General features: G+C 48.9%; 1 protein-coding gene across 1 annotated transcript in view; it reads left to right on the forward strand.

Moving 5' to 3' along the window:
• Window positions 1–14018, forward strand: part of GLP2R (glucagon like peptide 2 receptor) — a 183244-nt gene that overhangs the window by 85109 nt on the left and 84117 nt on the right. The window contains exon 6 of the mRNA XM_025210754.1: window positions 3558–3714. Coding sequence (XP_025066539.1) covers window positions 3558–3714 — 157 coding nt within the window. The remainder of the gene's footprint in view (window positions 1–3557; window positions 3715–14018) is intronic.

Below are 14018 nucleotides of genomic sequence, written 5' to 3' on the forward strand. Positions count from 1 at the left end.
TAGGTGTGATTAGTTAGAGCACATTAGCATATTAGCACACATGTAGATATGATCCAGCACTAACTTTAGTGCTGGGTCTGCCTAGCCACCCAGATCTCCTGACTGAGCGCCTGTCCTGCCCAAGGGGCTGGGATGCTCTTCAGCAGCCCCTACCTGCAGGCTATAAAAGCCTCCAGCCACTTTGCGCCCTGAGGCACACACACCAGGACATTGGAACGCTGGAGGCTCTGTGTACCCCCTGGACAGGATCCAGGCTGCTTCTGCCAGTCCTGTCCCCTAGCCAGAGTTCCTGCTTGGCTACAGGTGAGTGTCAGAAAGAGGCTGCAGCCTGCTGCTCCCCCTGCTGAGCCTGACATCTCCCCAGTGCTGCAGGGCCTCTGGCAGCAGGGCCAGCACCTGCTCCGTGCTGCTGCTCACCCCCCAGCACTGTCCCCTGTCCTTGAAAACACTGTGGTGAAGTGCCTCTGCCATATTATTCCCAGTCCCTGGCTGTGTCCCTCTACTGAGCACTGCTGGCCATTGTGCAACACAGGGACAGCTGTGCAGGGGCCCATCTAGAACACGATGCACCGCCATGTTCTCCCTGTCCTCCCCATTGAGAACTGGCCCCACCCATGTGTACACTTCCAAACTTTCCTCCCAGGGCCACAACTGGAGCCAAGAGGAGGTTGGAGACCTTGTGGCCTTCTTGGGGGGTGCGGAGGTCCAGAGGCAGTTTGTGCATGGGGGAGCTCAAACACCCATATTTATGAGGCCCTGTCAGGCAGGATGCGCTAGTGAGGGCACTCCTGGGTGGCACAGCAGTGCTGCATAAAGATAAACACCTCGTGGGCACAGTGGGTGGCTGTGACCGACCACAATCATTGGTTTGGTCATGCCCACAAGACCATGCCCTTTATGTGGGAACTGATAACATTTTGGCACCCCAGGACCCAGGCCATAACCCTGCAGTGTTCACCATCAGGGGTGGCCTGGCCAAGCCCCCGCCCCACTCTGACCTCTCCAGTGGTGACACCTCTCTAGAGGAGAAGCCCTGAGGTGTTCTGCACCCTGCCTTGTCCATCTTCCCAGCTGCTGCACCACTAGCAGCTCAGGGAGACGTGGCCAGCAGCTGCCCAACAGCCATGCACCCCCAGACCCCGCTATGAGGAGTGGCCAGCCATGACACCACCGGCCACCACCAGCACCAGCCCCTCCCTAGAAGCTGCTCTGGTTGGATGCCAGCCCACTGCAGACTGTGGTCCAAGGACACTGGGTGCAGCCGGACACCATCACCAACAGGGAAGCCCATGCCAAGCTGCCAGCCTCACCAGTCCCTGACACATGGTAAGTCTCACATTGGGGGAAGGAGAGCCCTCCAAGGCCCCATTCCTGCGCTTGTCCCTCGCTCCCAGGCCCCCTCTGGTCCCTCGCTCCCAGTCCCTGCTTCTGCCCCTGTCTCCCATCCTGGTCCCTGACCCTGCTCCTGCTTCTGCTCTTGGCCCTGGTTCCAGCTTCTGCCCCTTCCCCATCTCTGGCCCTGGCTCCTGTCCCCCTTCCCACCTACACTCTCTCTGGCCCTGGGTTTTCCCCACCCACCCACAGCACGCAGAGGTGGAAAACAGTTCAAAAATGTACTGAGCAGCCTGTGTCCCTGCATCTGGGTAGGCATGGACCTTTCACACCCCAAGGAAGGGATCAATGCCAGTGGCAATGTCCTCCTCAGGATCTGGGGGCAGGGAAGCATAGCATTACCACAGGTAGCCTTCCAGGTGCTGGCAGAGGTTGTGGAGCAGCTTGGGCTTGCTCCCTGCACTTTCAGAGCTCAGGGTCTAAAACCATGAGTGCAAGTGTGCCCAGGGCACCAGGAGGATCATCAGCAGCAGGGCATAGTGGCTTGGGCACCCCTCAGCCTGCACAAACAGCTCATTGCACACCACCTGGGGCACATGCAGAAGGGATATGCTTGGGGTACAGAGGTGACATGGGGGGTGGGGGAGCTGGCCCCAGGGCACTTCCCTGGAGAGGTCCCCAGCAAGGAGGGTGAGAATGTGGCCAGTCCCTTGCCCCATGCATGGCTGACCCCGCATCTGAGGCTGGGCAGTGCACAGCCCCTGGTGTAGAGCATCTTATTTCTGAAATGTTGCAAACTTTCACAAAAGGCTTCTGTCTCTCGCCTCTGCAGGGCCAACATCTGGATCCAGGGGAGAGCCCACCAGCCCCAGCAGAGATGTGGCCTCTGGACTGCTGCCGCCCAGTGCTGGAGCCATAAAGATGCACTGGCTGGGCCAGCAGTGCACACAAGACTGGAACCTCTTGCTCCAGCACCTGATCTCGGTCTCCCACCACCCAGCTTCCTCACCTGGTCACAGGCCCACTGCTCACCCTGGCTCCATGTGGGTGCAGAACCAGAGCAGCCAGCAGTGGGGACAGGACCCCACACCAGCCTTGCTGGCTATGGGCAGCCCCCAGGAGAGTGGGAGGCACCCACACCAGAGGACCAGCAGCCACTGTCTCCTCAGAGGAAGCCCTCTATCCACTACACTTGCTGCCACAATTGTACCAACAGGGGAAAAAATGAGGCCAGAGTGCTGGGCACCTGTCCCCAGGATTTGAGCCATAGGTGCTCCCACCCCACGGCCTCTCACTTTGGGACTCAGATAGAGACTGAAACTATTGTAAATAGTTTGCACTTTGGGAAGCAGGTTTTTTATCGTTGGTGTGTGGGGAGGCTGGTGGAGGGGCTCTGTTAGTTGATGAGGGAGAGGAAGTGGCTCAGTGTGTTGGGGAACGAGGGTGAGAGGGCTGTATGTGGTGAGGGTGGAGGGATGAGGGCGGATGTTGTGAGAGTAATAAAGTTTTTTTTTAAAACAATGTGTGTGTCCTGAGAGTGGTGCTGGGGGTGGGCTGGGGGTAGGGAGGTTGTGTAGGTAGCGGGGCAGGTGGGCTGGAGTGGGGAGTGCAGGAGGAGGGGTTTGATCAGGGTCTCCTGCACCTGGTGCCCTAGCCCCTGCTGGCGTATGCATGGCTCCTGGGCAGGAAAAGGGCTGGCCAGGGAGCAGTGTGGGGATGTGTTTCCAAGATGGCTGCCAAGTGCTGGCAGCTGGCTCTGGCTTCAACATGGCTGCTAAGTGCTGGCAGATATGTGACTGGAGGCTGGAGCTCCCTCTAGTGGCCACAGGGGCACATGGCAGGCCTGGAGGGACTTGGCATGAGATTTAGTGTCAAGTCACTGCTGTGTAGACACCTGCCAAAAATTGCTTACTGTGTATTAGCTGAATGCACAATAAATTTAATCACGCTTAAATGCATGTGGCATGCCCAGTATAAGCCAAAGAGGTGGTGGAATATCCATGCATGGAAATTTCCAAGAGAAGGTTATACAAACACTGAATTATGATGATTTAGTTAGGGATGATCTTGCCTTGAGCAGGGGTTTGGACTGGATGAGCTCTTGAGGTCCCTTCCAGTCCAACTTTCCTCTGATCTATGTATACAATATTATTGTATATCATTTCTAATCAGGGTAATAATTAAAGATTCACAGACAGATATGTTTCTCTTTTGTACTTCCACAGAAAACTTCATTGCACTAGAAACTACATCCATATGAATTTATTTGCTTCATTTATATTGCGAGCCATAGCTATTCTTATTAAAGATGCCATTTTCTACAACACCTATTCAAAAACACCTAATGATGAAACTGGATGGCTATCCTACATCAATTCTGAGGTAATGCTTTGTTAATCCATTAATGGAATGAAATTAATAAGCAGCTTGGAGGAGAATGCTGTTTAAAATGGTAGAGACTTTGGGTAACCCCCAGAATACTCTGCTCCTTGAAAACCCAGAAGCAGAGGTCCAGGTACCCCTCCCAGGGAATGACTTCTTAAGGCAGTAGAGCACCAGGCCCCCAGGGATGGAGAAGTAAGGGCCAAGGTAGTGCCCCCCAGCCAACTAGCCACCCCTTTACCCCCAAATCAGCCTGTGATGCAGCAAACCCTATACAGTGCCAAGAGTTGATATAAATTGCTGGGTTGCTTGAGGAAAAGTGTTCTTTAAAAGCCACAAAAGCTCTGAGAGCCCCAGAGCACCTAGATTCTGGGAACCCACAAGCAGGGGTCTATGCAGTCCCTTTCTCTTCATCACTATACACCTAGGTACCTCTAGTCAGTACACCACCACACAGATTTTAGTAAAGTGTAGGAAAGGTCTCTATTAAACCGAGTTGTTCTTTATTGAATTAAATGTTAGCAAGAAGGGGGATCAAAAAAATTGCAGTACAGGCAATTGGCATCTTCTTCTTCTTCCCCAGTGTCCATGTGGCAGTGCACTGTTTGCGCCTGCTACTTTAAGAACATCAGTTAGGCTGTAGAGTAGCCAGCAGGTGAGTTCAGGCCCAATTAGACAGTCACATAACCACAGATGGCTGCCTGATTGTAGGAGGGCTGGGCAAGGAGTTTATAAGCCCAGACCCTGGAAGCAGCCAGCAGTTACATCTAGAAACCTGAAGGAACAACATGTCCTAGTCAAAAGACAGCAGCTCCTAGAACATCTGGAGGTTAGGGTAGGGAATATGGGGATGGAGGAGGTTCCTGTTGGCCCAGGGTAAGACCTGAAACTACAGCCTACTGTGGCTGGATTGTGTGGTGGGGCTGCCTGTAGTAGAGCAGTCTCCAAGAAATGCCACACATGTGCCTCCCCAATGAAAGGTGAGGATGGGACACCAGAAAGCCCCAGCTCCCACTGCCTTGTTGGTGACCTTGTGGAGGGGAAAGGCTAGGGGAGCACACCCTGAAAGAAAAGCACCCAGCAGCAATGCCACCAGGACCCTGGGGTGGTCCCAAGTGGGGCCAAGGCCCACTAACTGGGGCCTGAGGACCGATTAGAGTGGCCATCATAGAGGACAGTCCAGTTGTCCTCTGTCCTCTATTGATATGAAACTGGACGTCTTTATGTCCTCTATTTTTCTCTTGAAAAGAAAAAAATAGGACGTAAAGGCATCGGATTTTGTATCAATAGAGGACAGAGTAGCAGAAAACTGGAATCTCCTCTATGATGGCCACCCTAGGCCCAATGGGTGAAAGGCCCAGAGAAAAGGCCCAGAACAGGGGGCAAAGTATGACCCAGTGAAGGGCAGAGTGATCCTGAAGGGCTGTGCAGAGTAGGGCCTGACCAGAGAAAGAGTGGCCTAGTGAGAGGCAGAGAGTGGCTCAGTGAGGGGTGGAATGGTATAGCCCAGAGTAGGGGCCAGGAGGCCACATTCAGGTCAGAGGCTGAGTGCAGTCCAGCAAAGTGGCTGGGGGAATGGTAGGAGATTTTGGATACCATTTGTGAGGCATGGGACATGGTATAGGGATGGTTTGGGGCTGTGTAATTGGCCCAGAACACCAGGGCCCCAAATGGGCGGCCTCCTGCATTTTTACATGAACTCATTTGACATCAAAGGCATGGCAGACAAGAGCAGGGCAGACTGCCTTAAACGGGGGGCGAGGGGGCATCAATATCTTTGGGGTGCCTGGGGATCCCCTCCCCCGCTGTTACAGTCCAGCTGATCAGAGTCTTTCTTCCCTGTTCAAGGAATTCCTGGGGCAGTCACCAATAGCAATTGTGCTGAGCTGGTTATTCATTACCAGTCCTTGGTCATAGTTTGACAACACTGCAATGTCTAAATGATGTATAATAGTGTATATGCAGATACCTCTAAACCAGAACAGTGGTGTTCCAGCTCCCAAGCAGGGACATTCTTGGAACAGTTCAAGTGTTAGGTCTGTACATAGTATTGTTTGCCATTGATAAACACAAAATATATGATATTACACCAAAAAACCTTTTTGACCAGCAATTAAATTTGACAGGCATAATGTGATAGGAGAGGAAAGAAAAGGTGAACACTTGAAGGGGTTATCAATATCTATATTATAAAATGTTTCTTCTGTACATATACTTACCTATATATAAATTTTGGACTTCAGTACGTAGATAAAGTTACACCAGCGTAGAAGTACTTATGTGAGTCTAGCTTATTTCAATTTAGGAAGTAAAATAATTTGTATTTGTATAAGTCAACTTTTACCATAAATTATATTCATAATAGACAGGCAAGATACCTGAGGACTAGAAAGGGTCAACATAGTATTCCTCTTTAAAAACGGCAAACTAGAGTATCTGGGGAATTATAAACCAATTAGCCTTACTTTGATACCTGTGAAGTTACTAGAGTATATCATAAAGAAGTCCATTTGCAAGCATCTGGAGAAGGAAAGGGTGATCACAAAGGCCTCCAGCATGGATTTACTATAAGTAAATCAAGTCAAACAAATTTGATTTCTGTCTACAACAGGATGGTTGAAGGGGATGTAGTGGATATAGTATATCTGGATGTTAGCAAAGATTTTGACAGTTTGACATGATCTTCTCATAAACAAATTAGAGAAAACTACTACAAGGTAGAGACATACCTGGCTACATGGCTGCAAGCAAAGGGTGACTATAAACAGAACCATGTTGGAATGGCAGGAGGATTTAAGTGGAGTTCCAGAGGGGTCTGAGTCCAGTGCTATTCAATGTCTTTATTAATTATTTGGATGCTGGCATAGAAAGCTTCTTGAACAGATTTGGAGATGACAAAAACTTGGAAGGATTGCAAACATGCTGGAAGCCAGAAGTGCAATTCAGAAGGATCTTGACAGATTGGAAAGCTGGGCTGGAGCTAACAGGATGGAATTCAATACTGACAAATGCAGTATTGAAGGTGGTGTGTGGGTGGAATTAAGGTACTGAGTGTAAGTTACTGCAGTGTTGATATTTCTTTAGCTTTTACCTGTTCCCTCCCTTTGACCTGTTGGCTTATAACTCCTATGATTTTCTATATAAAACTGGGAACTCCCCTGTGTTTCTTGTGCCAGTTTCTGGGCCTGCAGGGTTGGCACAAAATGGTGGTAGTAGTGGGATTCTGAAGCAGAGGAGGGGCTATTGCACAAATGAAGCAAATGGAAATTGGTAGTCACAGGTCCTAAGGCACAGGGCAAACTGCTGTATTGAGTGTATAGATTGTGTTTGTTCTGTGGGCATTTGATCAGAGAAAATGAACAACATGGAGGAGAACATACCCCCAGGGGGAGCAGAACCCCCCCCGCCCCCCCATTTTGATCATGGAAGATGAATACCATAGAAGAGAAGGTACCCCCAGGGGGAGAGGAACCTCCCCACCCCATCCAGTGTCTCAAGGCCTATATTCAATCCAGCACCCTATAGGGGGGGAGCAACAAGAATGGGATGAGCAATTTGAAATGGCAGCTGAGTTAAATTCAGGGGTGATGCATAGGGGGTACACGAGGGTGCATGTGCACCCCCTGAGCGTGGCGGTGCCCCCCCTACAAAAAGGTGCCACTGACACTGTCAGCAGTGCCTGCAGGCAGTTGCCGCTCACCACCCTGCCACTGACATCACCGGCAGCATCTGTGGATGGTCCACAATCCCCGCTGGCTGCTGCTGTCGCTGCATCGTTCATGGTTAAATGGGTGGAATGAGGCCATTAAGCTAAAATTCCTGAGCCTTTTGCTCACAGAGAAGGCCAGGGAAGTCTACTGTGCACTCAGCAGTGAAGCCAAACAGGATTACAAGCACCTGACAGGAATCCTCAGGAATGCTTTGGAACCAAGTGCAGGTCCTAACCGGGACCATGCAGCTCTACTTAACTGTAAGCAGACTTCAACAGAGTCAGTGTAAGAGTTTGGCGTTGCCATAAGATGATTAGCTGTAAAGACCTTCCCACAAGGTGCAAGACCTATTGGACTGTGATTAGTTCGTCAGCAATGCATTCAGTGGAGAGAAGCATGTCCAGCTTCAGTTGGGGAAGCCCCATAGCCCGGAGGATGCCATAAAGCTAGCCACTGAGATGGAAGTGGTGAGAAAACTGGTAGCCCTAGGTCTCCAGGGTACACATGCATGACAGGGAGGAAAAGTCAGGAGCACACACCCCAACCCCAGAGTCCTCAGACTTGCAAACAATAATGGAGACATTGAGAGACATGTGAAGTGAACTGGATCAGCTCAAGAAGGCTATGAAAACTCAGTCTCAGAGCAGACATACAAGAGGAGATTCTTATGGACCACAGCAGCTCCTTCTGGGACTAAAACCCTGAGGTTCCTGTCTAAAGGGTCTTGCCCTTGCACTCAGGGTCAAACCACTTGCCAAATTTGGTCAGATTGGTATGGACTTTGGGGAGGGAGGGGTGGTTGCCTTCTGCCATTTCCTTGGATCCCTTGGAGCATATGTGTGGTTTTAGGAATAGTTTAGACATGGAGTTGCATGAGATGGTTTGGATAGAAAAGATCCTGCCTCAGGCAGTGTGTTGGACTAGATGACTTTCAGAGGTCCCTTCCAGTCCTACTTTTCTATGATCCCATGAAAATGCAAGACATACCATAGGTATCCTCTAGAGAATGATCAGAGGCATTTCCATGTGATAAGGATGGAGAAGAGAATAAAACAAAGAGTACACACGGGAGGATATCCCAGTGACATCTCTGCATGAAGACCTCAGAAAAATATTGACAAATAGAAATCAAAATAACATTGCGGACGTTGGATGAAGCATCTCTGGAAGATTTTGCTGTACTTCAGTCCCTTAGCAAGAGCACAGAGTGGGAACTATTGCATTCTGTTAGACTGGCCACAAAACCATGAAAGCTGGGAGTAACCAGCTAATTCCAGTGGTGCTCTCTTCTTGAAAAATATCCTGAGAGATATGAATTGCCTTTTTTAGCCCAACAAGGTACTGAGTTTAATACATAAATAAAACATATATTTAAATGTTAGCTGTTCAGACCCTATTGGCAGAATATTGTAATGAATATCTTTAGCCTATGTCCCCAAACTACCTTCCCCTAGCCAGATGCCAGCACTTCCCTTTTCCCTTTCCAACTTCTGCAATCAGCAGTGCAATGTCAATATGGAGAAAATGAAAACATGAGACAAAATAAAATAAACAGAGTTTTTATTGTTAAAAAATAACACGGTCTACTGAGTTTATTATTCACAGAAAAGTTCCCTTAAACAGGCATCCAGTTTTGATTTAGTGGTGAAGAATCTCTTGTGTCCCTGCCCAAGCAGTTCTACTAATAACCTCACAGTAAATTTTTCTTCTCATTTCCAGTGTGAGTTTGTCTAGCCCTGGGATCTTATTAAACTTTTGTCTGCTAAATTAAAGAGCCCTCCATTATGAGAAATCATCTCTCCATATAGACACACCGGGTTTGGATCATATCACTTCTTAATGATCTCTTTGATAGGTGAAATAGATTGAGTTTTCAAGTCTCCCACTGAAAGACAAGTTGTCAAGAGACTGAGTCATTCAGGCACCTCTTTTCTGTACTTTTTCAATTTTAAGATAAAAAATAAATTACCTTCATCAAACAGTCATTCAAAAACATCAGATGCGGTTGTCAAAGCCTGTTTTCTGTAAAAAACATCTGGTGATATTAAACACATTACGATTCTGTAATTATTTACTGAGTGGCCATGTCTACACAAGACACTGACTGCACAGTCATTTATTACTTGTATAAACAAATATTAAGAAGTCCATTTGCAAGTATCTGGAGAAGGAAAGGGTGATCACAAAGACCTCAACTGGAGTTACTGCACAATAGCAGCCCAGTGGCTTTTAGGTGAGGCCGACTGCACAATAGCTTCTTACTACTGCACAGTTACTACTAGTGTTGCATCACGCTTCCTGCCATGCAATGCTACTGCAAAGTAGTATTGAGCTACTGCGCAGTCAGCGTCTCATGTAGACATGCCCACTGAGTCCCATACCACAGGTATGCATGATTTTGCCCAGGACTGGTATCTTACTAATCAGGTTATAGTTACCTGGTTTATCCTGTTTATTGCTGTTCTGAGCTTTACTGGTCTCAATATTCTAAGTTTAATTAAAAATTAACCTCAATACTTTACAAAGGTCCTTAATTAATTCTAGATCTGTTCCTTCTGATGGTCAAAGACTGCAGATCTGCTTCTGCTTCAGGATGTATCAAATGCTTCCTGGTTCCATTTCCTCACTTAGAAAAAAATTGCCAATCCTCTTCTCTATTTTCTGTCCTTTCCAGTTCCTTCATTACTAATTCCTTCTTTTGCTAAATCTGTGCAGATGCTGCCTGAACCTGGTTTTTGAAGATAACATGAGCACCTGTTCTTCAAGATTATCCATCTTTTATTTCAGTAATGTTATTGATTCCCACATCGTGTATATGAAATCTTCTGTCTTCAGGCAAAAAACAAACCATGCCTTTTCTGCTGCCCATCACAGTAACTGCTTCCTCATCTGTGCCTCCTACACAGTCCTGTAGAAAACCCTCTGATAACTTGCTTTTGCTTCCTCATTCAAGAATTGGCAGTATTTCCTCCTTAATGGTAGGTGGTGCCAAGTTCTTTAGAGACTTCAGACACCTTTCCAAATTAAAATTCTCACAGAACCACAGCAAACAGACTTTGTGAATGTGTCTATCTGTGCAATGAACACATCTGAATTTTCCTTGCAGAAAATTCAGGTGCATTAAACTGCCGGGGCATGTGTATGTCAGGAGCAAATTTGTTCTTGATGAGAGTTCAGTCCAGGGCTGGTCCTGCCCCACTTTCCTGCTCTGCCCCCCTGTAGCAGCCAGGGGGAGCTCCAGAATCCCCTAGGTGCCAGTCCTGGGCTGGCATGGGGTATGGAGGTCAAGCTTGAGCTCTGGGATGGGGAGTGGGCTGTCCCAGAGCAGGGGATAGCTCCCAGCTGTGTGCAGCTCAGGATCACAGCCTGGATCAGCTGTGCTAGCTTAGGATCATGCCCCATGCCCGACTGGCAGCAGCATCCTGGTCTCTCTCTTTGCTTGGCTTGCAGGCAGTGGAGGAGGCCAGGATGAACTTGCTGGATCAGTCCATCGTTAAGAAAGGTAAGGAGACATCCACCTGCTCAGTGGCCTCAGGTCCTGCTCTGGTTTCCATGTCTGTCTCTTGACAAGCACCATCCTCTGCACCTCAGGGTTGCTCTGCCTCCCAAGGCACTCAGCCAGAGGGAGGGCAGTGACACACTGGGATCCCCAAGCCCATGTCCAGGCTCCTGCCCAGTGCTGGTGGGTGGTGGAAGCTGAGCAATGCTAGGACCAGGGGGAGATGCTGGAGCTGAACAGTGCTAGGACTGGGGAGAGATGCATCTCCGCCTAGTCCTGGCACCAATCATTGACATGTCTCCCCTCACCCCAGTCCCAGCGCTACTCAGCTGACACATCTCCACCTGGTCCCAGGAGCACTCAGCTGATGTGTCTCCTCCAAGTCCTGGCGATGCTCAGCTAATGTGTCTCCCCCTGGTCCCAGCACTGCTCAGCTCCCAGGTTCCCCCTTGTCCTGGCACTGCTTAGCTGATGGGTCTCCCCCCAGTTCCAGCACTGCTCAGCTGCCGTCTCCCCTCAGTACTGGGAAGGAGCTGGGGTGCGGGCTGGGAGATCCCAGCTCATCACTGCCTCCCTTCAGCTGAATGCCTTGGGAGACAGTGACCCTGAGGTGCAGAGGTTGGTACTCGCCAAAAGCTAGCCCTGGAGACTAGAGCAGGGCCTGAGGCCAAGTCTGCTGGGCTAGCAGATGCCTCCTTACATTTCTTGATGATGGACTGATCTAGCAAGTTCATCCTGGCCTCCACCACCTGCAAGCAAAGCAAGGAGAGAGATCAGGGCACTGCTTCTGTTTAGGCCCGAGGTATCACCTCAAGCCAGTACTGTTGAGTGGGGCTGCAATCCTGAGCTCTGCTTGGCTGAGAGTTGTCCCTCACCCTGGGACAGCTCCCGCCGCTTCCTGGAGCTTGGGGTGTAGCCAGGCAGCAGCTGTGGCCCTCTGCTGTCTGGGCTGTCTGGGAGCAAATTGTTCCTGGTCGGTATTTAGATGTGCGCTACGGTGCATTAAACTAACACGCCATTTTCTAGTACTTGTCCCTGTCAGTACTAGCAAATGGCATGTTAGACTAAGCTAATGCACAGTAAATGCCATGCAGTGATGCTTTACTACACATTAGATAGGCTATAATCATGAGCTTACAGTCAAATCCCCAACTTGATTTTAGGAGCTGCCTGTTAAGCAAGGGCAGTGCATTCTAGGAATGATGCAGCTGGATCCTCAGAACATGCCTGACTTACACTAGGGACTGAGTTGGATTGGACTCGGTCTCTCTCTCCTGTATACTTTTTCTGATATCTTGAAGTCCAAGGCACATCCTAATGAGCTGTTTGGTAGGGCTCTGTGAAATTTCACCAGCTGTTTCATTTCAATTCAATGCTATTTTGACTTGTTTCAAGCTCAAAACAGCAAAATCAAAATGAAACAAAAGGCTTTGAAACAACCTCAAAATGAAATGAGGGCAGTAGAAACATTTTGAAAGTTTCAAAATGTTTCAAGTTTCGAAGCTGGGCTTGCTTGCAGGTAAACAGAAAGTAAGGAGAGGGAGGGGGAGGTGGGGGAAGGACTGCTTTGATATTTACTGTGTAGCTGGCCAGTGACTGTAATCCTTCCCTGAGGTCGCTTCCAATCCCAGTGTTCTTGGGGGAGGGATGGAAAAACAACATAAAATGCAGCATTGTGTCTTCCAGCAACTCAGAAGTGTCAGACAAAAAAAGGCTATGATTTCCTACTTGCTAGCCTGTTCCTAGCAAGTGGGATTTATCAATACCTTTCGCTTTCTATACCCTTTAATTTTATTATTATATTCATTGATTCCTTTCAATTTATTCCTCCCCCAAAATCCTCTTTTTGTTTTTATTAGTTTATTTTGATTCTTTTCCCCCAGAAAAGAAATCTGTACTTTCTCTCACAGTGTGCAGGGAAGCACAGCATATATTGCATATTATAATATAGAATTTATTCAGGAACAGGTACTACATACATTTATATATTTTATTTCTTACATAAATACATAAATACATAATACATTACATAAATACACATACATACAATTATCTTACCTACATATATGACATAAATCAGATTACATTACAAAAGAACACAGATTTTCCAGCACACCAAGGCAAACACACTATGAAACACACCATGAAGCATGCTGGAAAGGCAGCTGGCAAGCCTTCAGGGTGGGGTGGAAGAGCAAGTAGAGGGAGCGCTGTAAGTTCCCCCCACAAAAGCCCCCCTGAGAAGCAGCCTCTTTCCTACAACAAACAGCATGAGGCTTCCAGTTCTACAAGAAGCAAGGAGAGGGGAGCAGTGCCAGTGCCAGTGCCACTGCCTGTGCCTGAGCGGGCATCCCATCCAAGAGCACCAGCCATAACCCCTGCCCACCACCATGACAACAAGCAGCAGCAGCACCAGCATGACAGTCTCCTCTACCCCCATTTCAATTCCCATGCTGCGGCTTCCAGTGCCAGAGGAAGAGCTGGAGCTGGATCTGGATCTGAGTGCCCTAGCAAGAGAAATTCTGGGGAAGGAGGGGGAATCATTTGAGTTTGTACTCCACACCCCTCAAGTTTCCCCTACAGCGAGGTCTCCTTCCCCAGGAGGCACTTCAGAGGAGGTTGAGGTAGAGTTTGTGAAGGCAAGTGGCTTAGCTGAGTCTGCTTCTCCTGTTGCTGTGCCTCTTCCTGCTGAGGAGGGAGAAATTGCAGCATCCACACATGCACCTGCACCCCAGAAGTGAGCGGGTAGTGTGGCCTGGGTGGATCATTTTGAACTGGCCAATGATCCCACATATGCTATCTGCCTGCACTGCCAAGCCAAAACCAGTCAGGGCAAGGGAACAAAACACAAGCACCATGGGGATGCTAATGCATCTCTGCAGGCACCACCCCTTTGCCCTTGCTCTTCCTCAGCCTGGCACCAGTGGGAGCATGCCCAAAAATAAGTCCCCCTCTCACTCCAAAGCTCCCATCATCCCAAAGTAGAGGCAGGCCACCCTAAAACAGTGGGGGAAAGGTGGACAGAAAGGGGTGCAATGCAAAGGTGAGTGAGATCACCCAGATGACTGGGGAGATGCTTGCTGTGGGTGGCCAGC

This window comes from Alligator sinensis, unplaced genomic scaffold, assembly GCF_000455745.1.
Source record: "Alligator sinensis unplaced genomic scaffold, ASM45574v1 scaffold1023_1, whole genome shotgun sequence".
NCBI lineage: Eukaryota > Metazoa > Chordata > Crocodylia > Alligatoridae > Alligator > Alligator sinensis.